At 40.6% G+C, this 27,396-nt stretch overlaps 1 protein-coding gene across 1 annotated transcript; it reads right to left on the bottom strand.

Moving 5' to 3' along the window:
* Positions 1-531: 531 nt before the first annotated feature.
* On the bottom strand, positions 532-27,383 carry LOC149990260 (A-kinase anchor protein 4-like). Its single transcript, XM_090265514.1, has 6 exons — positions 27,366-27,383; positions 8,776-8,871; positions 7,432-7,482; positions 6,804-6,905; positions 1,492-3,627; positions 532-854 (listed from the first exon to the last, which is right to left on the bottom strand). Exons 1-6 carry the CDS (start codon positions 27,381-27,383, stop codon positions 699-701), a joined length of 2,559 nt encoding a protein of 852 aa, XP_090121640.1. The 3' UTR covers positions 532-698.
* Between the last annotated feature and the right edge of the window lie 13 nt (positions 27,384-27,396).

Here is a 27,396-nt window from a genome sequence, read left to right as displayed (position 1 = left end):
AATGTGGCAGAAACAGGGGGTCCACAGGTGGCAAACCTCTGGATCATAATGGACAAACCATATTACTTAGAGATTTGGACATGAGTTATATCTTTATGTCTTGGGTGCTCAGAAAATTACCTAAGGTCAGATATAGACCCAAGCCCAACACTGTATCACTAATCCTTGGATTTAGACCCACTCCCCTCTTTTGCCTCAGATATATCTGATTAAGAAACACGACTTTTTTTTTCTAGCCCTGGCTGCTGTGGCTCAGTGGATTGAGCATCGGCCTGCGAGCCATGTGTCGCTGGTTCAATTCCCAGTCAGGGCACATGCCTGGGTTGCAGGTCAAGGTCCCAGTTGGGAGCTCGTGAGAGGCAACCACACATTGATGTTTCCCTCTCTTTCTCCCTCCGCTCCCCTCACTCTGGAAATAAATAAATAAATAAAATCTAAATAATAATAAAAAAGTTAACAATAGAACGTATATTTTAAAAAAAGAACACAACGACTTTTTTTTTTAATTTTTAAATTCATGTTGTTGCCTAGCTTATTTAACACCTTGTACTTGCATAGTCCAACTGCTCAGACGTATTGGGAAAGACAGTCGTGTAGTGTGTTGTTCAACTTGCCTAATGAAGGGGCGCCCAGATGGCATGGAATGCTGCTGTGGGGATGGGGTGACTAGCTACAGAGTTGTTGAAGGGACTGTTAGTTTACAAGTTAGTGAGCAGCCAGTCCAGCAGTTGTTTTCTAGCCATGTTGTCCATGGCTTCATCCAGTTGTCGTTCCTTGGCAAACCTCATTACTTCTCGAAGGAGATCTCCAACACTGTACCCCTTCTCTGCTGCCTTAGCTGAAACTTCTGGAAGCTGTGGAGGGAGCAGAGATAGCTTGAGTCATGTGATACTTTTGAAGAAAGGTCTCAGGTGGATAAAGTGAACTACCCCCCGCACCCACCTTTCCGCCCATGACTAAGATTAGAGTAAAAGCTTTCGCTGATCCAGGACTGCCTTCCCTCTCCTTTTTCCTTGACCCTCCTCTAATGTCATAGATCAAAATGAAAAACATAACTTCATTTTGAGCATCAAAAAACAAAACCTGGAATCAGTTGTCTTTACTAAATACTTCTCTCCAAGGCCTGGGTCTTTTGGTTAGTCTGTGCTGATTGCTAGGTCAAGGTTAGGGGTGGCCATCTCCCCCACCTTCCTAAAACATATTTTACCAAGTAGTTTGTTTAAAGGGTCACTGAATTTAAAAAAAAAAAAAAAAAAAGCTAATCTTTCTCGCCTCCTCTTGGCTGAAATGTGCAGACCCCGAGGTGCTACAGCCTCAATTAATGGTTCATTGCTTTTGTGTCTTTTTATGAGGATAAAGTAATTCATAAAGCACATAGTAAAGAGCATACTTGAGAAAAATTTGGACTGCTCGTGAGCCCTAAGTACAGTTTTGCCTCCCTTCCCCTGCCCAGTCTAACCATCTTTCTTCTTGTGCTTTGCCATTGCTTACCTTCTCCAGTTGTCCATCATCATCTCTCACGAAACAGAGCACAGGCACCTTAAATTGGGAGGCTGCAATCCACTGCAGGACAGCCTGGAGCTGTTTCTGCAAGCTACTTGTTGAGCACCAATTATTGATGATGACTTCCGGCCCAGAAAACTCTCGATAGTTCTGTGACATTGCACTACTGTGACTGCATCTGGGGCCACCAACTTGGAAACTTGGGTTGTGTACCAAGGCTGCTTGTTCTTCCAATTCGGCCAGGGCTTCCCTGTTGTTGTGATACCTAGCCATGATAAGGCACAGCTTCCTCACAGGTTCTACCAGTTGATTGATGAATTGCCAGTTCATTTGCATCATCCCGCTGGCAAAATCAAGGTCTAAATTCTCCTGGAATTGTTTTTCCCCTCTCTTGGACATTGAAGTTGCTTTGTTTGGCCTGGGCTCAGAAGGCTTGCTCTCCCCTTCAGATTGCTCTTCACTGTTGAAGGAGGTCTCACTGAGCAGTTTCTGAATCAGTGATAGAATGATGTTTGACATATCGGACTTTTGGCACTCCGCCTGTTGTTGAGTCTCCTTTACAGAGGTAGATGGCCCAGGAGCTCCACAAGATTCTAGATGTTTCACTGAAAGTGCCTTGGCACTTTGGTCACTTGCGTTCTTTTCAAATTGGGCACTCTGAGTCCTATGGCCTATGGTGGAACCAGGATAGTCATCTTCAAGTGCATCTTTGGCCTCGGCCTGCTGGGTCAGGTGGTACTGAATCAGCATAGGGGCAGAGACAATCAAGTCCTTCGCCAGTGACTCTGTGGAAGGGCTGATCTTCTCTCTTTTTTCTTCCTTACTCACGCATGCTTTGCCAGCCATCTCGCCTTGGTTTCGTTGTTTTTGGTTCCACATGGACAGGCTCTCCTTGAGGATGTGTTCAGCAACTCTTTCAGCGCTAATCAATGACTTGCACTCCTCTGGTTTTATTTTGCATTTGTCCTTCCCCTTCAATTCAGTTTTCATGGTGGAGAATTCAAGACTTTGGTTTTGACTTTGGTTCTCGTATTTGAGACTGTGGGAGCCGGCCTTCAAGGATGCGTACAACAGAGGCTGTGATTTAGACTCCTTCTCTCCAAGCAGAACAGTAGCCAGGCGCTTCAGCATGGCCTCCATTATATGTGTAGCATTTTGTTTTCCGTGGTTGAACAGACTCTTCTTGACAGCTGAGATAAAGTCGCAGTCAGTCATCAGGGCCGCAGTGATATTATGCAGGTTCTTCAAGCAGGAATCAATCAAATCAGAGACAACTTCCTGGGTGTGTTTTAACAACACCCTCTTCAGGACCACACAAGCGGGAATTGGCTTCCCAGGAGCATGCACTTTCAAGGTCTTCAAAATGGAGACCATCAGGTCAGATGCCACCTGATTTGCATAAACCGTGAGTCCTTTACTGATAGAGTGTGAAAAATCTTTGCTCTCTTGTTGGCACATCTCTTTGTCTACCCCCTTGTTCTTGTTGGATAATTGACTATACATAAACTTTTTCCTGCCACCTTCCCTGCCCTCTTCTCCAGTGTCCCGCCTTTCCACATAGGATATTTCCTCAGCATCATGGGCCATGTCAGAAACGATCTTGCTCACAGCGCTGCGGGGAGTGTTTTTCCCTTTGTTCCCAGAGGGTGGATAGATTGAATGACGAAAGCATTTGCTTCCATTTTCCAACTTCTTGATTTCATTACAAGGCATCTCCATTACCAGATTAGATAGCCGGATGATGGTGAAGGAAAGGTCATCCATGGGACATTCTCCCTCAGGAGAGATTACTGCCCTGTTAGTGCTAGAAGATTTTGCTGGAGAGGTGGAAGGACTCTGATTTTTGTTGGTATTCTTGGCTGCAGTCATGTCTACATGTGGGCTTTGAGGTCTATTGGCCATGTAATCGATATTCAGTTTATCATCATAGATGCTGTAGCAGTTTGCAGAGGGTAATTTGTGATGTTCATTTTCATCTCCTATTTTATGTTTGCAGCTAGAGGCTGAGGGACTTAGTGCATGTTCGAAACCCAAGGCATACTTCTGGATATCATTTAGAAGCCAATTTACAACAGTTATAGGATCAGAGGGAGCTTGTGTGAAAAGGCATATAGATCCGTCCATCTAAAAAAAAAAAAAAAAAAAAAGAACACCTAAGAGTTTGGGGAGGCTACTTTCCCCCTTATTTTATTTAGAAGACATATCTTTCTAAACTGCATACATTAGGGGTTTACCCTTTAGGATTTGCATGGAAACATAATACATAATTATATCCCTTTGAGCACAAGTGGTAGCGTGTCAATTTCACATGAGCACGTGTGCTTATCTCAACATGTGTCAAAAATGTATCAATGTGTCTGTCATGTGTGTGTGTGTGTGAATAACAGTATAGCAATTCATAAGTGGGGACATCTCAGTAGATGTGAGAATGTTCAGTCTGTGTTGTTAGCGTGTGTGTCCGTGTGCACATGTCAGTGCACATGTATGCCTGCCTGTGTGTAAGCCTGTGTAACAATGTGTTGACATCAATACCGATTTTATATGTTTCCTGTACGGGCCAACGTGTGCATGATAGCGTGTACATTTTGTACACTGTGTGAATGTAAAAATGAATGTGTATGTCAGTGTGTCTGAATATGTAAATGACAAGTGTCGATTTGAGTGATCTGCATGTTTGTTCATAATACAAATCTAATAGAATGTATCATGGAGCTATACCTATATGTGTATTAATCCTGTCTGCAGCGCGGCCTCCTGAGACTCAACGGTTTGGCTGAACTAAGTGGCTGGGTTGGTGAAGAATGGGGTGGTTTGTGGGCTTCACTTTAAAACTGGTTTCTCTGTTCTATCCTAATGGCTTGGACCGAAAGGGCCCAGAGGTCTAAGAATGGGGAAAGCTAAACTATTTCCCTCAGCCCAAACTAAGTAGAATGGGCAAAAGGGTTTTGGACAGGTGAGATACGCCTGGCACACCTTCCTCCAAAGAAGCCCGTTTCTTTTCCCTAATGTGGAACATTGAAAAATTAATCCCTGCCTTTTGTCATCTAGTGGTTATGGATTGAAGATGTCTTTAAACCCTTTTGCCAAATCTGTTGCCCCCAGAATACAACAAGGATGCCAGCCTGTTAAACCAAGCACGCCGTTGTCTGGGGACAGCCAACTGACCTGGAGTCTGCACGATCCTTCCCCATGTGGGAAGGCAACCCTCCCCTCCACACCCCCACTCTTATTAGGGATGTCTGGGCCAAGGGTAGGTAGGACGAACGACAACCATGTCCAGCTTGAAGCAGCTAGAGGAGCTTGAGACCTTCGCCCATTGTCCTTTATAAGATTATAAAGGGTCTTAATGTCTGAGAGGGAGGGATTGTTATTTCCTATTGTTAAAATAACTAATTAATCTTTTATTTATTTAAAAAAAAGAATAAAAAAAGAATAAATTCACATGTTAACATATATAGTAATTAATAGATAATAGATAATACATCAATAAATGTTTATGTTCAATGTGGATCGGTGCTAATATAATGACTGTGTACGTCAATAAATTGGGTATCAGTTTATGTTATATTTATATGCTACGTGAATGATTGAGAATGTGTGTCAGTGTTGCACACACCCTGGGTATTTGAGTACTTGTGTGAATACGTGAGTGGGGATGTCATTGTATTTGTGTCAAGGTATGTATCAGTGCATTCAAATGTTGTTAGTGTCACTTTGCTTAAGTTTGTATGTGTGCGTATCAACATGAGGTATATTTACAGAGTGGGGCGAAAAGTAGGTTTGCAGTTGTATGTATGGAAAATAATAAGTAATAATTCAAGAATAAACCGTTTCACATACTCATAACTGTAAACCTACTTTTGCCCCACCCTGTGTAAGAGTGCATGCCTATCACCTGAACTTGTACAGTCACTGTGTTTTGATCGAGGCTCATGTGTGTATGTTTATGTGTAGTGTGCATGTTTATGCATAGTGTGCATGGATGCATATATAGATGTTGATGTGTCACATGTGGGTATGTCAATGCAGCTGACTCTATACCTTTGTGTAGGTGAGTCATTGTTTATGAATATACACACACATGTGTTGTTTCAATGCTTGTGTGTGTTCATCAGTGTCATATGCAGACACGTAGCCAGGGATGTGTGTGTCACTGCTCGTATAAATTATTTTGTATATATTGCTGTGTGTCAGTGTAAATTATGTGCATATGCTCATGTCTAGATATGTGTATATGTATTATACATGTCTTCCACTCCTTGCTAAGTACCATCGTCCTCTTTACCCCTTCCATTGCTTCATCTCCTTACTTTCTACTGAATCCCTAGAAGTTTGAGGTCATGATAAGTTCAACATTTTGAAAATGGGTTTAGGTTACAATCAAGGACACCTGCATTATGTGTAGGAAATATGTGCTGCACTTTTAAGAATAAACATTAGGTATAATTTATCCCTTTCTTAAGACTTCAAAATGGAGTCCTCCTTCCAACTAAACCCAAAACTCTTTGAAGAATATTTTTAAACTTTTTTTCTTCCTTAGGAGCCACTCTCATCACTCCAAATGTGTCTGAGGCCAGAAATGTTGTTCCTGGTTATAAGATAAGCATAGAGATGCAGAACAAAAAAAAAAAATTGACTCCTTTGAGATAAAACCAAATATCCTATTTCAATATCAACTACTCCAGGTTTGTAGGACTGTGAAGGTGACTTGTCATGGGCCAGGAGCCCAACAGATATAATTTAGGTAGTTACAGAAAAACAAAAGGACTTGCATGTGACAGTGGTATCCAAATCGAATTGCTTCTAACTTTACGCTACCTAACAGTCTGTAATCTCTTAGGCAACAGGTTTGGGGAACAAGCCACTACAGTTCTTGGTCATTGTGGATTCTCTCTGTTCCATATATGTTTGTTCTTTTTTTATTTTTTTTATTTATTTTTTTTTTGGACACTGGGCAATGTGGAGCACACAAGCCCATTAGAAGACAACAGAAAGCACTGAAAAAGATCATGCTTTCATTCCACATCTTTGTTAGGATAAGGGTAGCAAGATTCTGTTTGGAGTAGGGACCTGCAATCAGGGAAGGGCATTCTGAACCTCTGTGATTAGTGCCATTGTTAGATACCTGGACATTAAACTTACCTGACTTTGAACTTAGGCCTGTGAACTCTGGAATATCATAGTAGTCAAATGTAGGGGCTTGTTTGGAAATATTTCTCTTACCTTTTGTGAACCAGAGTCTTCGGTGTCAGCACTGGACTCTGGGAATTAGAAAGGGTGGACTCGGAAGCTAAGCATACCTTAGACTGGTTTTGCCTCTCAGTAGCCTTGATTATAATAATTTCTTTCTCTTTCAGATGGTGTTGCATTAGGTCACCTCCGGAACAGGAACCACCAGCATCCTATGGGATGAAGTGGTGAGATTCTTATGAATAACTGCTTTTTGAGACTTCTCCAAGCTGCCCTCTCCAAAACATGAATGTCATATCTCTTATCTTTTCCTTTCAATGGAGAAGGATAAGTAGGCTTGTGATGCTAGCTAATGTTTGAAGAATGAGATATTGTTCTCCTCACAAATTACTACCCCTCCAGAGGCATTCACAAATCCATAAATCTTAGGAATCATATTTCATGAATCGTCAAACTTTTGGACAGTTTTCTCACTGCTCTGACATGCTACCTTCCATGCTGTAATTCTTTCAGGCCTACCAGCAAATTAAGTTCCTTCTAGAATGAGATTTGGCATCAAGAGTGACAGTATATTCTCAACCGGGGGTTTGGGGTTTTCAAAAATGATGGCTGCCCACCTGAATCTCCTCCATCCTTCCACCCTCTGGCACAGACTTTCCCTTTTATTATGCTGCCACTGATAACTCTTTCAGCAGTTTCTCACTCATTCCAACTATGAGGGGAGCAGAGAATACTCACCTTGGAACCTTTATCTTCCACTTTCAGGGTGGACACATCGACAAAGCATATCTGCACCAAATTAGGACAGCGTATTGAGGAAAATTCTAGAGAAAAGACTGCGGTTTCTCTTTGAGACGATAAAGCACCTACCGCATAGGGGTTCTTGTGAGGATTGATTGAGAGTGAATACAAAGCTTTCAGCAGAGTACCTGTACATAGTAAGTACTCAATAAATGCTATTAGGCAGAGAGAATCTTATCATTATTGTATTTCCTAGATAAGAATACCTACCTGTCAGAGATGCCCAAATTACAATACCTACATTTACTGAAAAAAGTAAGAAGAAAGGTGCCTTGCCCAACTGACGCAAACTCAAAGCTGAAACTTACATTAGAACTCAATTCAGGAAACTAAAGAGCAACACAAACAAACGAACTAAATAGGCAAAGACTAGAATAGTAGTCAGTAGGGGGGAGGGGGGAGCGGGAGAAGGGGGATAAGTAAGGGAAGGGTCTAGTCAAGGAATGTATATGAATGACTCATGGACATTGACAACGAGGAGGGATATAACTGTGGGAGAAGGGATGGGCTGGGAGGGAGGAGCAATGGGGGGAAATGGGACAACTGTAATTGAATAACCAAAAAATAAAATTATAAATAAATAAATAAATAAACATTAAAAAAAAAAAAAAGAAACCAATTCCCTGGCTTTCAGTTAGAGCACTTTCAACTACCGTAGCGTTCCCCAAAAGTGGTGTTTTTGCTACTGATGTTATAGAAAACTTTAAGTGATACATGGATAAACATTTCTGTGTTTAATATATGTACTTTTTTGTTGTTTAGTAGGAAAAATACATACTAAAACATAAAACCTGTGACATTATGGATAATATTGCTTAGGTTGATGGTAATTTTTAAATGTCAGTCAATTAAAAAAGCATTAAATACATAACAGTACGAATGGCATTTGAACGTGATAAAAAATGTGAAGTATTACACATTTTGCCCTCCTGTGGGAGTCCCACTTGAGTGCAACTTACTTGTAGCTAGCTGATATTATTATGATTCCATTAGGCTGGTAAAACTAGGCAACCACCACTCCTCCCTCCCCTGAGGCTCCCCCCACCCCCCTCCCCAGCTACTCTTCATTCTCCCCCTCCCTTCACGTGTCCCTCTGTGATGTATAAGCATACTGCGCCCCGCCCCCGCCCCCACCCCCACCCCCCAGCCCACAAACTTTACTGAACTTGATATCTTAGAGAAACGACACTCACCCTCCATTAGTCTATTCTGGGTTCCAGGATATCTGTATCCATAAAGCAATCCTTTCCACCCCTTAGTAGGAGTAATTTAGTATCTTACCACTTTCCGTTCCTGTTCTTGCTGTCCTTTTGGGCTATGGAGCTTGACCTTGCACACACCCCTGGCGCTGTGTAACCACTCAATATTATCAGGCCTCTGGAAAGACAAAAGAAAAGGAATCTGAAAGGCTTATATATGGTTTTTAGAAACTGGCTCAGTTTGGATAAGAAGGCCCTGGAACTCAGCTATGTAGTTCATATTGGGTTAGGCTAGAAACTGGTGGGGTGAGTAGTGGGAAAGGGATTCTCTGAAATTATCAGGATCATTTTAGCATACTTCGTTGGGAAGCAAATTTAAAAGGAAGTTTAGAGAACGTGGAGATTAACTTTAGAGACTTATTTCTACTAAACTCCACTAAATCTCACCTGCCTCTACTTCCTTTGCCATTCTTAAGCACCTTCAAGGAATCAAGCATACCTCATCCCCCTTAATTGAATTTTAGTTAACCCCAGTTCAACCAGAGCCTTTCTCATGATATAAGGAGTGAAATGGGATAAACAGCTGTAACACTTACCACATAGAGCCATTGGAGAAGACTAAGGCCAACACTAGTAGAGTGAAAAAATAACCTTTTTAATTAAAACAACATATGAGATCCCACAATAGAACAAGATTCTGAACACTGAGAAAACTCGGTCTAATAGCTATAAAAACCAGGCCCCGATCCCATAGAACCATATTTAATTTTATTTTTGAAAGAATAATCATCTCTGCCAACTTCTCTTACCACTCCCCACCACCTCCCACCCCAGCCTGGAATTAAAAGTAAAAAGAAAGTGGAAAAAGCCCTAAATAATGTTTGTTATGTAAGACCTTAGACCCATGTACAGGAAGACACAGTTATGGGTTCAGTAGAATTGTTTTGGTACCTCGTACTTGGATTTGACTTTGTTTTTTAACTAACAAGAGAAACTTTTTGCCAAATGGTAGAGGGCTATTGAATTCCTCTCCTCCAACTTCCTTCAAAATTTAGACCCCTTTAACCTCTAGCTCCCTTCTCCTCTTCCCCTCTTTTTCCCCCCTCCCTTCCTCCCTTTACCTTCTTCCATTTTTCTCTCCCTCTCTCCCTCCTATACTCAGCTATCCTTTCACCGGATAGTATTACATGCCTACCCTTTATGACCCCCCCAACCCTCCAAGATCTTTGAGGGTCTCCCAAACATTTAGGAAAAGGCTTCCCATACCCTCAAAAGAGGGGGTTTCTTTTTTCCCAGAACTAGAGATCACTAGCCTAGAAACAAAGAGAGGGAGGCAAAGAGGTCTCTCGTGTCCAGATTCTAAAGAACTGTAAAAAACAACAACAACAACAACAACAAAATATATAAACTCATTACCTTGATAATGAAGTTCTTTTGGCTGAAAATGTGCCACCAAGAAAGGAGATGTGTCCCTTTAGATGGATCTGAGCAGTGTCAAGTTCTCGGGTACCCGCAGCTGGCTGCTGCCCTTGTCAGCAGTTGGACAAGACTGAAGGGCCAAAGCCTTTCCTGCTGCTTATGACCCTGGGACATGACACCAGAGTTTGTTGGGTCACAATGCCTGAAACCATAGCAACTGCAGCAAAAGTGTAGCAGGCTGGCAAACTCAACATCTCTTCATATGAAAACCACCTCAAACTGCCTTCTGTATGACAACCTTCTGTTCTCTCTAGAAGGGTACACATAATCCTTTCATGTTTTGTCCAGTTCACACCTTGAAACCTCCTTTCTCTTTCTTCTTCTTGCTGGACTTCCAGAACAATCTAATCATACTCGTTACCAGTAGAGTCTATTTTTCACAGAGCAGTGTTGATTTTCACATCTTAGCTTAATTTTCTTTGGTTTCCCCCCTGAAGGTTCAGAGTTAGAGACAGAGTTAATCAAAGTCCTTTCTGGGTATCCTGAATGAAGGTATGAAAATAGAAAGTTGGAGACTTCCTTAGCAGCTTCTGTGGTTTTATCTCGCCATTAAGACACTTTTAGTCAAAAAGAAGTTCAGAAGACTTGTGCAATATTGGAGTAGGTTATTTCATAAGAACTTGAAATAATTCTTTTCTCGTGCATTTGGATGCTATGATAATCCTTCCAGTCTGACATAAGATGTTCGTTCTTTCCTCAACTCCCCATACTCTCCTAAAGCCTTGACCACCAGCTAGCACTAGGACTTCTACTTCATGACATTGCTGTTTCTTTCTATAGCTGACAATAACAGCACAAAGTTGGGTGTCCTTAGGATCCTGGGTGCCTAACTGGTCCAACAAGCTCTAACCTTCATCATGAAACATTATTAGCCCAGAATAAAAGCCAATAGTCTTGGGACAGGGTCAGCCTTTCAGAGGCTCCTCAAGCCCCTCTTTATTATTCTCCACTATCGCCAGTGCTGGGTTTCTTGGTACGGTATTCTTTAGAAGGTCATCTATTACACTTTGGGGTGCCTTTAGCTTATCCCCAGTGTGGAACCACTCGCCCACAACCAAATGACTTGCAGGGCGCTCAAGTATTATTTTGTTCTCTCCTTTTATTTTTTCCACATGTCTCCACTTTAACCTCCTACATGAGAAGAACTGCATCTGAATTTTTAAAAGATCGGTTGAGATGACTCTCCTAAACGCTAGGGTTTCATAGTCTTGGTCTGACTTCATTTGTTACTTTCCCTGTTACCTCTAGGATTTCATGTCTTAAACTTGTTGTCCAGTTCTGATCTTTTTAGTTCATGGCATCGAAGAGAAACAGAGCTGGACATCTGTTAAAGGTGGCAAGGTAGATTTTATTCAGGCTACTGCAGTAGAGGAGAGACTTTAGATAACTAGAGCTCAACTCCAGTGCAACAAAAGGCAGGAGCCCTTTAAATGCTGGGGTGTGCTAAAGGAAAAGTATTGAGGGACATTTTGGGGGCCAACGGAGTTTGATCACCATGATCAGGGCCTCTGCGTTTGCTAACTGGCACTTATCAAAGTTGAACTCCTATCCTTCCATAGAGATTGGGAAACAGAGGCTCTGTCTTTCTTGATGATTACATTTCGAAGGGATGGCTCCCAGGTCCTGGAAACAGATATTTCTGGGTTGTAGAAGATATGTCTCAGAGGGACAGAGAAAGGATTTACAATTACAAGTTCTGTAAATGCTCTATGAAAAGGGAGGGGAGGCAGGGGCCCATGGTCAGGTTTTGGCTGAAACAGACAGGGAATTCTTTTGGCAATGTTGAGCTTTCTCAGGCCGGTATATTAAGGAGGCTGGGATCATCATTCTAAGGACATGCCTTGAGCTCATAAAAACTGAAAGTTGGAGTTTTTATAAGCCAAAGGTGAGGCCTAATTGAGAAGAAGGTTCAGATAAGCCTGACTATATCAAACCATTATGTTATATACCTTAAATACACACAGCTTTTATTAAAATTTAATTTTGGTCAAGAAGGGAGCTTTCGTCAATAGCGATGGGCTAAAATCCACAGTATAGAACTTGTTTTTCCTTTACCAATCTTTTGTCACGGGGAACTTCTGATATTTAAGTTGGAGCTCCTGTGTCTGGCTCATGTCTATGGAATAAGAAGCAAAGAAAGGAAATGTTTATTTATTCTCCAAGCACAAGAATGTATATCCCTAAGGTTAAAAAAACAAAACAAACAAACAAACGGACAAACAAACAAACAAAAAACCCTCTGTGTCTCCAAGCCCAGAAGGGAAAATCTGTGATCTGGGCCTGGAAAAATGTCTTATCAAATCCTCCAAACGACAAAGAGAGAACTCTTATTGATGATTAGAGCCCTGTCCCATGGTACCCCAACCTTGTCATCCTGGAGGCTAACAAGAGCAGTTTTTGGATGATAAACCAGTAATGAAAATGCAAGGAGGCTCAGTCATATGGTACTGCCTCTTCTTTCTCTTAAGCTGCTGAGGCTCTCAGAGTGTCCCGTACTGACAGATGGGGAAGAAAGGATGTTCAGAGTCAAAAAAAAAAAAAAAGGAACATGCTACATTAGTGTGTGGATATGTGTAAAGTAGTATGCACTTAGGTTATCCTCTAAGAGACAAACATAAATATGTTAAACCCAGAAGCTTTGGTCACCTTTTTTTCCCCCTAAGACCATCATTCATTTTCTAGCCTTGTTTATTCTATCCAAATATCTTCTCCTCCATACAAACTTGTGAATAGCCATACAAATCACACTTTAACTATGCTTTCAGTTTGTATTTGATTTGAAAGAGCTATTAATAAAAATGGAACCTGTGTTTGTAATGTAATTATTATGAATAATGGCAACATGAAGTTGAACTGAACCGAACTATCAGCCTTCATGAAACTGGTCTGCCTGTCAGTGCCACCAAGTATCTTTCAGCCTCAGATTTAGCCTCCCTAATTTAGTTTATGCAATGATACTGTGACCATTAGGTTTAATCAACTTTTCCTATTCTTGGATCACCTACACTGAAACCTTGAAGACAGGTTCTCTCTTTCTCTTCGTATCCGTGGTGATACGGGCTACAGAGTTGGGCTCAAGAAACAAATAACGGTTTTGAAAGTTCAGGCAGGAAACATAATTCAGAAAGCATGGAGTCATGGAATCTGAAATAATAACAAAGATTTTGGTTAGCTATTTGAGTGGGCAGCGTTCTTCATAAAGCAAAAACTCACACTTCAGGCATGCCTCAGAATCACCCGGAGAGCGTATTGAAACAGATAGTTGGGCCCCCTCCCAGCGTTTCTAACTCTGCAGGTCTGAACATTTGCCCGGTGCTGTGTTTTGCATGCATTATCTCATTTATTTCTCACGCAGCTGTATGATATGGGTACTATTTTAATCCAGGTTTTATTAACGGCAAAATGGAGCCCAGAGAGGCCATTTGATTGGTGGTTCAGCCACTTCCGGTATGAGCCACTTCCAGTACGAGCCGCTTCCATTATCTTGGGGACGGGGGTTTACGTGTGTGTGCTCAGAGATTAGCACGCGTTTACTCTCTTCTAGGGTCCGAAGATGCAGAAGAGGAATCCCCATAGCAAAAAAAGCAAGGGTAAAAGGTACCTAGTCTGAATTTTTGGCCCTCTCTGGTGGTTTCAAGCCTGGTTGAAAAGTGTTGATCGGTTATCTCGCCCTGCCGGTGAGCATGCTAGGGTCCGCGCACCACCTGTTGGCCGTTAGTGTGAGGCGGTTGGTCTGAAACCGTTGGTCGTGAGGCCGCTGGTCTGACGTGGTAATTCCGAGGCGGTTAGTCCCTTATCCCTCTGCCCCTCATCTGTTTGTTTTGTTATGTTCTGTTTTGTTTCGTCTTTTTTCCGTTACTGACTGGTGGGGAGCGGCTCTCCCGTGTGTAGCTTTAGCTTTCAATCCATGTATGGCTTGTTAATGGTGCTTTAAAAAAATGTTTATGTCAGAGCTGGAGAAGTGGCTGAGGAAACTAGGCTGTTAGTCGGGATTCTTTTTCGTTTTTTATCAGACCAACAAACTTTTCTGACAGAAAAGTATTTAAATGTAATATTAGTTGCTGACAGTTTTTCTCCTTCCCTCCAGAGAGTGTCTTTATTTGTCAATAAATGTTTCAAACAAAGGCCTCGGAGGAAAGAAAGGGGATCTGGAAGCATAAACCTCTTCAGGTTCCCTCATAGTGCTTATAGGCATCGATCCGCCCACACACCCTTCAGGATCGCCCCTGGTTTTAGGGACATTTAAATAGGATGAAGACTGCCCTAGTCTTCAGCTTTGTCAGGTAGTTGCCCCGCAGGGATGTCAGACTTAACCTTTCTGTGCCTGTTGCTCTCAAAGCTAGATGGTAATGAGTTCGTGTGGCCACTAGGAGTTCGCAGCTGCTTGGGAAACGTGTTTCCACACGGTACAAGATCACTCCATACAAAAACCCATTTTGCCAAGGCATTCCTCAAATTAAAAGGGAACTCGGCGAATCCCCCCTCTAGAATAACTTGCATCCGAAAACCTGCCGTTTTATGTATGTTACATTTATAACCTAATATTTCATAATTATTTATAATAGAGATGACACACTTATAACATTAATGTACTATTTCCTTAGTAGTCCCATCAAAAAGATGTGTTAGGTTCAAGGAAGAACTTCGCCTAACTCTCTGTATAGACTCTTAAGAGTTGCTCATGTACTTAGACACTCAGTAATCATTCTTGGTGATGTTGGGCTGAATATGACAACAGTGACTGTACTGGCAATAATGGTGTGCCGAACAACATGTCCTCTGAAATCCTTAGCAGTTGTATTTTAGCCTTGCTTTGGCACGTATCATGTTCTTTCGTGTGTTGGTAGTTATTTCATTATGAGCGTTACCTTTCCAAATACAGAATGAGTCTGTTTTACTCATTGTCATTTCTCCTGCCAGGGGTACTATTAGGTTCATATATATTAGTAAGTGCTTAAGGCTATTTATATAATTCAAAATCAGTGTGTGCATCGAAAACTGATATGTTTGTTATATGTCTGTTATATCGCAATTTTTTTTTAAAAGAAAGAAAATTACTGATAACGGTTGTTCAAGAATTGCTGTGCCCAGAACCATATAGAACTGCTTGGCCGTGACCAAGAACATTGGACTATTTTGGTACAAATTGCCTGGCTTATTGAACCAACTTCCTCACTGGTTCCATGGAGTCTTTCCTGTCACTCTTCAACAGACTTTTTAAAGAACCAATATATTTTATTACCCACTGTAATTGTATAACAGCTTCATTGACACCTAATTCAAATACCATCCATATAAAGTGTACAATTCAGTGACTTTCAGTGTACTCACAGAGTTGTGCAGTCATCACCAAAATAGATTCTAGAACATCTTCATCACCAAAAAAAGAGACCTCATGCCCTTTAGCTATCGTAACTCCCCCAACTCTATACCTCTCCAGCTGTTGGCGGCCAGTAATCTGCTTTGTGGATGTATAGATTGACTTATTCTGGACATTTAATATAAATGGAACCATATAATAGGTAGTCTGTTGTGACTGCTTTCACTTAGTATAGCTTTTTGCAATGAAGAGTTGTGACAACTTGTGTGGAAATGCTGTTTATGAGGACAGTTCATTAGAGACAGTGCCAAGAGCTTTCATTAGGGGCTGGTCCTCCAGGCACCCTCTGCCTAGCACATACCAAAATCCCAGAGTCCCAGGGGGAAAGCTGTTGTTCACCATAAATCATATTGTTTGCACAAACAGTTAAGGTACAATAAGCTACTCTCATCAGTTGGGATAGTGGGAGCCCTTCCCTCCGACCAAATCCAAGTTCCTAGATCCCAGCCAAGGGCCAACCTTGCAAGCAGGATTTTCAAAAACGATAGCATTGTCAGGCCCACTATGTTAACTCTTCTCTGCACAGATTTTGATACAGATTGTATTGATTCTGTAGATCAATTTGAGGGCTGCCATCTTAACAATATTAAGTATCCTACTTGATGAACATGGGATGTCTTTACATTTGTTTAGGTCTTTAATTTCTCTCGATATTTTGTGGGTCTCGGTGTACAAGTCTTGTAGTTCTTTGATTACATTTATTTTCTAAATCTTTTATTATTTTTGATGTCATCGTAAGTAGAATTGTCTTAATTTTATTTTCACATTGTTTCTTGCAAATGAATACAATTGAAATAGAAATACAATTCAATAGAAATACAACTGAGTTTTGTATGATCTTATGTCCTGTACCCTTGAGCTGGTTTATTAGCTCTCATAGCTTTCTTTTTGTGCTCATGGATTCCTTGGCCTATTAACGTGGATTGATTTTTTTGAACCAGCCTCGCATCCCTAGAATAAACCTCACTAGGTCATGGCATATAACATACTTCTTATATTTGGCTACGTTCTGTTTGCAACAGCTTGCTAAAGATTTTGAGTCTATTTTCATGAGGGATATCGGTCTGTAGTTTTCTTTTCTCATACTGTCTTTGTATGGTTTGGTATCATGGTAAAAGTGTTCTCATATAAGTAGTTGTAAGGTATTTCCTCCTCTTCTGTGTCTTAGAGAGATGGTATAGAATTGATGTTAGTTATTCTTTAAACATTTAGTTTCATTCTCCAGTGAAATATTTTGGGCCAAAAGACTTTTTTTAATTACAAATGTAATCCCTTTAAAACAATGGAACTATTCAAATTATGTATTAAATACTGAGTATATCCTGGTCTTTTCTGATTTCCAAGGGATTTTTCCATTTCAATTAAGTTGTCAAGTTTATATCTATCATAGGGTCTGTAATGATATCCTTTGTTTCATTTCTGCTATTGCTAATTTGTATTTAATTGTCAGTCTTGCTAGAGGTTTGTCAATTTTATTGATCTTTGCAAAGAACCAGCGTTCTGTTTTATTAATTTTCTCTATTGATTTTTCTATTTTCTATTTCATCAATTTTTGCTTTTATCTTGAATATTCCCTACTTTATCTTTGCTTTGGATTTATTTTGCTCTTCTTTTTCTAGTCTTGATTTGGAGCTTAGATTGACTTTTAGACGTTTCCTCTTTTCTAATATAGACAGTGGGCTATAAATTTCTCTTGCAGCAGTGCTCTGTGTCCTACAAACTTTGATGTATTGTATTTTCATACTCATTCAGTTCAATGCGTTTTTATTTGCCTTAATATTTCCCCTTTGATCAATGTGGTGCATTGTTTAGTTTCAAAGTATTTGGGGATATTCCTGTTACTTTTGTTATTGATTCCTTTGTGGTCAGAGGTATCACTCAATGATAATTTCGCTTGTTTTATGTTTGCTGGTTTGTTTTATTTATTTATTTTTCCTTTTATTTATTTATTTTTTGGTTTTTCAATTACAGTTGTCCCATTGTCCCCCATTGCTCCCCCCACCCAGCCCATCCCTTCTCCCACAATCATATCCCTCCCCATTGTCCATGTCCATGAGTCGTTTATACACATTCCTTGACTAGTCCCTTCCCATACTTATCCCCCTTCTCTCCCTCCCCCCTCCCCACTACTGACTGCTATTCTAGTCTTTGTCCTATTCAGTTCGTTTGTTTGTGTTGCTCTTTAGTTTCCTGTATTAGGTGATATCATACGGTATTTTGCTATCTTTGCCTGGCTTATTTCACTAAGCATAATTCTCTCTAGTTCCATCCATGTTGTCGCAAATGGCAGGCGTTCCTTCTTTCTTTCTGCTACATAGTATTCCATTGTGTAAATGTACCACAGTGTTTTGATCCACTCATCTACAGATGGGCACTTAGGCTGTTTCCAGCACTTAGCTATTATAAACAGGGCTGCTATGAACATAGGGGTGCATAGGTTTTTTTGAATTAGGGTTTTAGGATTTTTCGGGTATAATCCTAGCAGTGGAATCGCTGTTTCAAAAGGCAGTTCCATTTTTAGTTTTCTGAGGTAATTCCATACTGTTTTGCATAGTGGCTGCACCAGTCTGCATTCCCGCCAACAGTGCAGTAGGTTTCCGTTTCTCCACATCCTGGCCAGTATTTGTTGTTTGTTGATTTGTTGATGATGACCATTCTGACAGGTGTAAAGTGGTGTCTCATTGTGGTTTTTATTTGCATCTCCCTGATGGCCAATGATGTTGAGCATTTTTTCATGTGCCTATGGACCTTCTGTATGTCCTCTTCGGAGAAGTGTTTGTTCAGGTCCTTCGCCCGTTATTTAATTGGGTTGTTTATTTTCTTGATGTTGAGTCATATAAGCTCCTTATATATTTTGGAGATCAGTCCCCTGTCTGCGATATCATTGGCAGATATGTTTTCCCATATGGTTGGTTTCCTTTTCATCGTGCTGATGTTTTCTTTTGCTGAGCAGAAACTCTTTAGTTTGATGTAGTCGCATTTGTTTATTTTTTCCTTTATTTCTCTTGCCTTAGGAGATGTATCCGTGAAGATATTGTTACGTGGGATATCTGAAATTTTCCTGCCTACGTTTTCCTCTAGGACTTTTGTGGTGTCACGTCTTACATTTAAGTCTTTAATCCATCTTGAGTTTATTCTCGTGTGTGGTGTAAGTTGGTGGTCTAGTTTCATTTTTTTGCACGTCCCTGTCCAGTTTTCCCAGCACCATTAGTTAGAGAGGCTCTTCTCACTCCATTTTATGTCCCTTCCTCCTTTATCAAAGATTAGTTGACCATAGAGGCCTGGGTTGTTTTCTGGACTCTCTATTGTGTTCCACTGATCTATGTGTCTGTTCTTATGCCAGTACCAGACTCTTTTGATCACAGTGGCTTTGTAGTATTGTTTGATGTCTGGTATCGTGATTCCTCCTGCTGTGTTCTTCTGTCTCAAGATTGCTTTTGCTATTCGGGGTCTTTTTGGTTCCATATGAATTTTTGGAGTATTTGTTCTAGGTCAGTGAAATATGTCAATGGCATTTTAATAGGGATTGCATTGAATCTGTAAATTGCTTTGGGTAGTAGGGCCATTTTGATGATGTTGATTCTTCCCATCCAAGAAGATGGTATTTGCTTCTATTTTTTTTGTATCTTCCTTCAATGTGGCGTGATTTTCAGTGTACGGGTCTTTTTATCTCTTTGGTTAAGTTTATTCCTAGGTATTTTGTTTTTCTTGCTGCTATAGTAAATGGTATTTTCTCTTTTGCCTCTGTCTCCGATAGTTTATTGTTGGTGTACAGAAATGCCTTAGATTTCTGTATACTTATTTTGTACCCTGCTATTTTGCCAAATTCACTTATTATATCGAGTAGTCTTTTAGTGGAGTTTATAGGGTTTTCTAGGTATGCTATCATGTCGTCTGCAAATAGTGATAGTTTTACGTCTTCTTTCCCAATTTGGATGCCTTCTATTTCTTTGTCTTGTCTGATTGCTGTGGCTAGGACTTCCAACACTATGTTGAATAGGAGTGGAGAGAGTGGACAGCCTTGTCGAGTTCCTGATTTCAGGGGAACGCTTTCAGTTTTTGTCCATTGAGTATGATGTTGGCTTCGGGCTTCTCCTATATAGCCTTAATTATGTTAACGTATGCTCCCTCTATTCCCATTTTGCTGAGTGTTTTCATCATCAATGGGTGTTGTACTTTATCAAATGCTTTCTCTGCATCTATAGATAGGATCATGTGATTTTTGTCTTTCATTTTGTTTAGGTGATGTGTTATATTTATTGCTTTGAGAATATTAAACCATCCTTGCATCCCCGGGATGAATCCCACTTGATCATGGTGTATGATCTTTTTGATGTATTGCTGGATCCTGTTTGCCAAAATCGTATTGAGGATTTTAGCATCTATGTTCATCAGTGATATTGGCCTGTAGTTCTTTTTCTTCGTTGTGTCTTGACCTGGTTTAGAATTAGGGTAGAAAGAGTTTGGGATTTTTTCCCTCTTCTTGGATTTTTTGGAATAGTTTGGTTAGGGTAGGAGTTAGTTCTTCCCTCAATGTTTTGTAAAATTTGCCTGTGAAGCCATCCGGTCCAGGGCTTTTGTGTGCAGGGAGCTTTTGGATCGCTGTTTCGATTTCCTCCTTTGTTATTGGTCTGTCGAGACTTTCTACTTCTTCTTGGTTCAGTTTTGGAAGGTTATACGTTTCTAGAAATTTGTTCATTTCTTCTAGGTTGTCGAATTTCTTGCCATACAGTTGTCTGTAGTAATTTCTTACAATTGTTTGTATTTCTGAGGTATCAGTCGTGATTTCTCCTCTTTCCTTTCTGATTTTGTTTATTTGTGTCTTCTCTCTTTTCTTCTTGATGAACCTGGCTAGAGGCTTATCGATTTTGTTTATTTTTTCAAAGAACCAGCTCTTGGTTTTGTTGATTTTTTGGAGTGTTTATTTAGTGTCTATGTCACTTAATTCTGCTCTGATCTTGAGGATTTCCTTTCTTCTTCTTGCCCTAGGCTTTGTTTGTTGCTGTTGTTCTAGTTCTTGTAGCTTTAGGATTAGTTTTATTTTTTGTTTGTTTTTTTTTTTACTTGAGCTTCTTCTGTTCTTTTCAGATATGCCTGTATTGCTATGAACTTCCCTCTTAGGACTGCTTTTGCCGTGTCCCATAGGTTTTGGGCTGTTGTGTGTTCATTGTCATTAGTTTCTAGAAATTTCTTGATTTCCTCTTTGATGTCATTGTTAACCCATTCGTTATTTAATAGCGTGTTATTCATTCTCCATGAGTTTGGGTGTCTTTGATTCTTTTCTCTGAGGTTGATGTTTCGTTTCAAGGCATTGTGGTCTGAAATGATGCTTGATATCATTTCAATTTTCTTGAATTTGTTGAGGCTTGTTTTGTGTCCTATCATATGGTCTATCTTTGAAAACGTCCCATGTGCCTTTGAAAAGAATGTACATTTTGCTTCTTTGGGGTGAAAAGTTCTGTATATATATATATATATATATATATATATATATCAGTTAATTCCGTGTGGTTTAGTGTGTTGTTCAATGCCTGTATATCCTTGGTGTTTCTTTGCTTGGATGATCTGTCTGTTGTTGATAATGGAGTGTTGAAGTCCCCTACTATGAGTGTGTCGTTGTTAATATCCTTCTTGTGGTCTTCTACTATTTGCTTTATGTATTTGGGTGCTCCTATGTCGGGTGCATATATGTTTATCAGTGTTATATCTTCTTTTTTTTTTTTAATAATTTATTTGTTAGTTTGTTTATTTATTTATTTATTTTTAGAGAGAGGGAAAGGAGAAAGAGAGGGAGAGAAACATCACTGTGTGGTTACCTCTCACTCGCGCCCCCAACTGGGGACCTGATGTGCAACCGAGTCATGTGCCCTGACTGGGAATCGAACCACCGACACTTGGCTCGCAGGCTGACGCTCAATCCACTGAGCCACAGCAGCCAGGTATATCTTCTTGATGGACTGTTCCTTTAAGTATTATGAAATGTCCTTCTTTGTCTCTTTGTATTGCCCTTGCTTTGAAATCCGTTTTGTCTGATATGAGTACTGCTACGCCAGCTTTTTTTTCAGGTCTGTTTGCTTGGAATACTTTTTTATATCCCTTTACTTTCAGTCTATGTAAATCTTTTGTTTTGAGGTGTGTTTCTTGTAGAAAGCAAATATGTGGGTTCTGTTTTCTTATCCATTCTGTTACCCTATGTCTTTTAATTGGGGCATTTAATCCTTTTACATTTAAGGTTATTCTCAACATGTATTTATTCATTTCCCTTTGAACCTCTGTTCCTCTACTCTTTATGTATATATATATATATAAATTTTTTTTTCTCTTTCTTTTTCTTAGACTATTCCCTTTAGCATCTCTTGCAATGCTGGTTTGGTGGAGATGTATTCTTTTAGTCTTCCTTTGTCTGAGAAACTCCTTATTTCCCCTTCTATTTTGAGTGAGAGCCTTGCCGGGTCGAATATTCTTGGTTGTAGGCCTTTGTTTTTCATTGCTTGAAATATTTTTGACCATTCCCTTGTGGCTTGTAGTGTTTCTGTTGAGAAATCGGTTGACAGCCTTATTGGAGCTCCCTTGTAAGTTATTTGCTGTTTTTCTCTTGCTGATTTTAGGATTCTCTGTCTTGGAATGTTGCCATTTTAACTATGATGTGCCTTGGAGTGGGTTTTGGGGGGTTCCTCTTTATTGGAACTCTCTGTGCTTTCTGGACTTGCATAACTCTTTCTCTCATCAGGTTGGGAAATTTTTCTGTCACTATTTTTCCTATCAGTTTATCTATTCCTTGTTCTTCTGATTCCTCTTTGATTCTGATTACTCTTATATTGCTCTTCCTTATGCTATCCTGCAACTCCCTTATCTCTTCTTCATACTTTTTAAATCTTTTTTCATTTTGCTGTATCGTCTGAGAATTTTTTCCTACATTGTCCTCTAACTCACTAATACAATCCTCTGCCTCGTTTACTCTGCTTTTGACTGCTTCTACTGTGTTATTCGGTTCAGAGATTGCATTCTTCATTTCTTCCTGGTTCTTGTTGATAGTTTCTATGTCTTTTTTATGCTGGTGTAGTTCTCTGCAAGTTCCCTGTAATTTTCTTGCAGCTGTTGGTAACTTCCTTGGAGGTTGTCGTAGTTGTTTTTGAGGTTGTCGAGTATATTGAGCTTCTTCACCATCATTGTTTTGAATTCCATGTCTGACATTTGGACTATGTCAATTCCATCTACCTCAAAATAAAACTACCATGCCTCCTTCTTGATTAGAGCACCTCAAGTGGCGAACCTCTTTAGTTTGATAACCCAGCTTGCTTGAACAGACTCACATATTAAAATGGTAAAAGAGAGAGAGAGAGAGAGAGAGAGAGAGAGAGAGAGAGAGAGAGAGAGAGAGAGAGAGGAAGAAAGAAAGAAAAAGAAAGAGAGAGTGAGAGAGAGAGAGAAAGGAAGGAAGAAAGAAAGAAAGAAAGAAAGAAAGAAAGAAAGAAAGAAAGAAAGAAAGAAAGAAAAGAAGGAAAGAAGGAAGGAAGAAAGGAAGAAAGGAAGGAAGAACAGAGTGGTAAATATTGAGTATAGTACAACCTAGTAAGATTCTAAGAAGGGAACCATCGGGAAAGGTTGCCACTAATAAGTATGACTTAGGCTGGTCTTTATAAGTTTAGAACAGTCAGAGAAGCATATTCTAAGCAATGGAAATTGCATAAAGGCTTGGAAGAAGAAACATATAGGACGTGGTGTCTCCTGAGGACGAGGCAGCCTCCCCAGGGAGTGGTGATTTATGAGGGAGGTATGGAGAGCTCTGGAACAAGGAAGGGGCTTTCCAATTTGATTTCAGAAGTGCTAGAGAGTGACTGTGTGTCCTCGAACAGCTAGAGCAATGTAACAAACCTAGTACTGTGCGACCTTAGGACTACAGCAGTTTTCAGGAAAAGCTTACTGGAGAAGATGTGTTGGGGACAGAGGTCACCTGAAGATGAAAGTGCAGACTTGGGAGCAGACAAGAAGAGAAGCAACAGAGCTTGGTTCAAGATTGGAGTCAGGGAGCAGAGAGAGGGAACACTCAAAGCTCACTCTAGGGTTTCTAGCTTGGGTAGTGTTGTAGGTTGAATTGTGTCGCTTTCAAATTCACATGCCTAAGTCCTAATGTGCAGAACTTCAGAACATGACCTTAATTTGGAGACAGGGTCTCTACAGAAGTGATCAAGTTAAAATGACGTTATTAGGGTGGCCTCGATTCATTATGATTGCTGCCCTGGACACAGGGAGAAACCATGCAAAGACAAAGTTGGGGGTCAGGTGTACCACAGATTTCCAGCAAAACAGGACGCTCTCACAAGAAACCAACCTGCCAACACGTTGATCTTAGACTTCTCTGGCCTCTATAACTATGAGAGAATGAATTTCAGCTGCTTTTTACTTATTACTTTTTTAAACAAAAGAAATGTAGTTTCTCACATTTCTGGAGGCTTGCTTAAGATAAAAGTATCATCACGGTTGATTTCTTCAGAGGTGTCTTTCTTAAGCGTATAGATGACCATCTCCCTGTGTCTGTACATGTCTGTTCTCTGTCCATCTCTGTGTCTAAATTTCCTCTTTTTAAATCCACGCCCACTTTGATTTTATTTTAATTTGATTACCTCTTTAAGTATCTCCAAATACAGTCACATTCTGAGGTACTAGAGGTTAGAACTTCAACATATGAATGGAGGGAGCATTCAGCCCATACAGGGAAAGAAGAAAACACAAAAGGGGAGGCAGATGAAAAGAAGGAAAAAAGGGTGAAGGGTATGTATCAGTTTTGAATGGCTTCCTCTGCAGGTCATAGTAATTCACAGAGTATTGAACCAGGGCTTTGCTTTTATCACTGACATTAAGTTCGATGGGGGTGGTGTGCCATCACTGGCTCAGCTGGGAAAAAAGGTCATCAAAGACCAGGCTCTTGCACTATTTCTACTCTGCCATCTTTGCGTTTTTCATCTGAATGCTGGTTGTGTCGCGGGGACAAGATTGCTGTTGCAAACCCAGAGATTCTGTCTGCCTTCAAGACAGGAAGATGGGGAAATAGGCTCTACCGATGATCTCCCTTCTCTGTCCTTTTCATGGAGAAGCCAGGTCTGTCCCGGAAGCCCCCTAACACATTTCCATTTATGTTTCCTTGGCCATAATTGGGTCACGTGGCCAGCCCTGGCCATCAGAAACTCTGGCTTCCCATATCCTTTGGTAAGAGGCAGCAAGGAAGAAGGGGGTCAAGATACCTCATGAATTAGTCAATCAAGTTCAGGTTAGGGAGGGAGAGAGGAGTGAGCAAAAAGAATAGTAGGGAGCTGGGGGAAGAGAAGAAGAGGAAACTTGTCTGCAATCATTTTTAATTACTTTATGAAAAAGACGAAGTTTTCAAATGGTAGCCCTTTCCAGGGTAATCCCCTCGTCTAATCATTAGTTATTGTAATAGCCAAAGTATAGTTCAATAGCTAAACAACCTCTCATCTCTTTGCAAAAACGTATGCATTTCTGCTGCTTTGAAAAGAGTAAAAAATAAAAGAATTGTGTTTGGAAATAACAATACTTCAGAGACAGGCCTTAAACGCTTCCTTTGTCCCTTAAGAAAAGCCCTGCAGAGATATGGCCAAACCAATGTAAGAATCAGCATTCAAAAGAGGAAGGGAGCCCACCCATGAGGGCCCTCAGGGTAAATTTCATGAAAAATCTGGAAGGGATACCCACATGCAGGTACTACTGGCAGGCTCAGGTTTCAACTTAATAGCAAGTAAGGGATTTCAATAAGTTACTTGGGAATAAACATGCAGATTCAAGGAATCCCTGAGTTGAGAGAAACTCTGATTAAAATAAAAATGTTTTAGTCCTGGCATTCTGAGCAAGATATACAATGGGTCAAGAGGCCAAGTAGTGCCCTAACCAGTGTGGCTCAACTGGTTGGGCATCATCCATTAAAGTGAGAAGTCACTGGTTCAATTCCTGCTCAGGGCACATGCCTGGATAGCAGGCCAGGTCCCCATTGGGGCACCTGTAAGAGAGGCAACCGATCGATGTTTCTCTCTCACGCCAATGTTTCTCTCTTCTTTCTCCCTCCCTTCCCTTCTCTAAGAATAAATAAATAAAAAATCTCAAAAGAGAGGCCCTCTATCTCTTCCAACAAAGACACAAAAGACCAAAAATCAGAGAAAGGAAACCTAGAGCTTTATCACTCCAACACACTAGATTTTTGTTGCTGTTGTGTCCTTCCAGAATCTGTGTACATGTATATCTTTTCAGATGTAACCATGGCATATGCACTGCTTCATGTTCTACTTTATTCAATTTTATATCGTACACCGTTCCCATGTTTCTGCACAGTTTTCACTACAATCCTGCACACTTCATTATGCTGCTGAACCATAAGGATTGGGAACACAGGTTGCCTCCATTTTGTTTCTTGAGCTGTTCTTGTGAAAGATGAAGGTCGAGTTCTAAACATTGGAAGAATGCATTGGGGGTAGGCGGAGCAGACTCCATATACCATCTTTACTTCCTAGGTCTGCACTTGACCTTTCCCTGCCTCCCACTCTGCCATCACATTGGGCATCCTCATCACAGGTAGTTGAAAACCCCTGTAACTTTCAGGTACCTTCTTTCCAGAAAAGAAAATATAGGGTTCACTGCCTTCCACTACAGCAGTAACTTTGACAGCCATTCTTCACCTATATAGGATGGTTTCTTTCAAAATCACGTGTCAAGGGGAAGCTGTAACAAAGACAAAAGAAAGCCTCTTTAATATTGTGCTCTGAGTCCTATGTAGTAGGCTTGAGGGACACAGAAGCTTCTCCTGGATCATAAATGGCACGTCCATGCCATAGTGGCCCTTGGGCTTGATAGAGATCTTGCATATCGATTCTTCACAATTCCTCCATCTTTGAAAGCTACAGTTCTTAACAACAAGTTAGTATGTTATATTCTCTCAAACAGTTGTCTGCTTTATGTAAGATTGACACTTGTTTCAGGGTTCCGGGAAACAGACGGTTAGGATAGTTCAAAGTTAGGATATTTAAGCAGTGCTTAATAAAGTGGTCTGTTCAAAGAAGTGTAGGCAGAAGACAGGAAGATCACAACGAAAAGGGAAGTTTACTCCTGCCTTTGTGACAGGTAAGCCCTCACCACACCCAGGTATACTGAGCTCCCAGCACCTGGAAGGGGAAGTGAGGAGAAAGGGGCGCCTAGAGGGAGAGATACTGATGGTGGGGTCCACCCAGCACCGCTCCACATGGGTCTGAAGGGAACCTGCTCTCCTCCCCTTTCTGATCTCCTCAGGGATCCTCCTGGCTGATGCCACCTGGAATCTGGAGGGCAAGGCCTCATATAGTTCACTAGCCAGCCTCCCAAGACACCAGGCAGTGTAAAAAGCAACTCAGGAAAAGCAAGAGGGAGAAATCTGGCACAAAGTTTTTAAGGAAGCATTAAGCTTCTCAAAGGGTACCGACCATGTTCTAAATCCCTAGCTTTCCGGTATTAGACAAGAACATAGCAATGTTTCTCATCTGTAAATGGGGATAATAATAGTTGGCTGAAATGAGGCCAGTGTCACTCCAGGAAGACCAGCCTTAAAAAAAAAAAAAAAAAAAAACTAGAACAGGTTTACATTGATGAATAGGTGGCAGCAGGTGTGTGGGTGATTTGCAGGTACTTTCCCTAAATGGGGCTCTCCCTAATTCACCTTGCTTGATGAAGTAAATTCAATGTTAACAGCTGCTGCCTCTGGAGAACCACATTTGGAGGAAAAGGCAGCAGAGGGTATATGAGGTAGCTTACTCTGCTTAATCTCTCTTCCTTACCTTTGACTTGTTCCTCATAGCTGCAGTTCTT

Source organism: Furipterus horrens, unplaced genomic scaffold, assembly GCF_987537825.1.
Source record: "Furipterus horrens unplaced genomic scaffold, mFurHor1.1.pri manual_scaffold_20, whole genome shotgun sequence".
NCBI lineage: Eukaryota > Metazoa > Chordata > Mammalia > Chiroptera > Furipteridae > Furipterus > Furipterus horrens.
This window is presented reverse-complemented; position numbering and strand designations above follow the sequence as displayed.

Excerpts from the sequence above, each read along its gene's own strand:
- LOC149990260 (XM_090265514.1), bottom strand. Across the intron at positions 7,483-8,775 it reads AAGAACAGGAACGGAAAGTG|ATATGCTTTGTCGATGTGTC; the intron begins GTAAGATACTAA and ends AATTTGGTGCAG. Across the intron at positions 855-1,491 it reads ATGATGGACAACTGGAGAAG|CTTCCAGAAGTTTCAGCTAA; the intron begins GTAAGCAATGGC and ends CTCCCTCCACAG.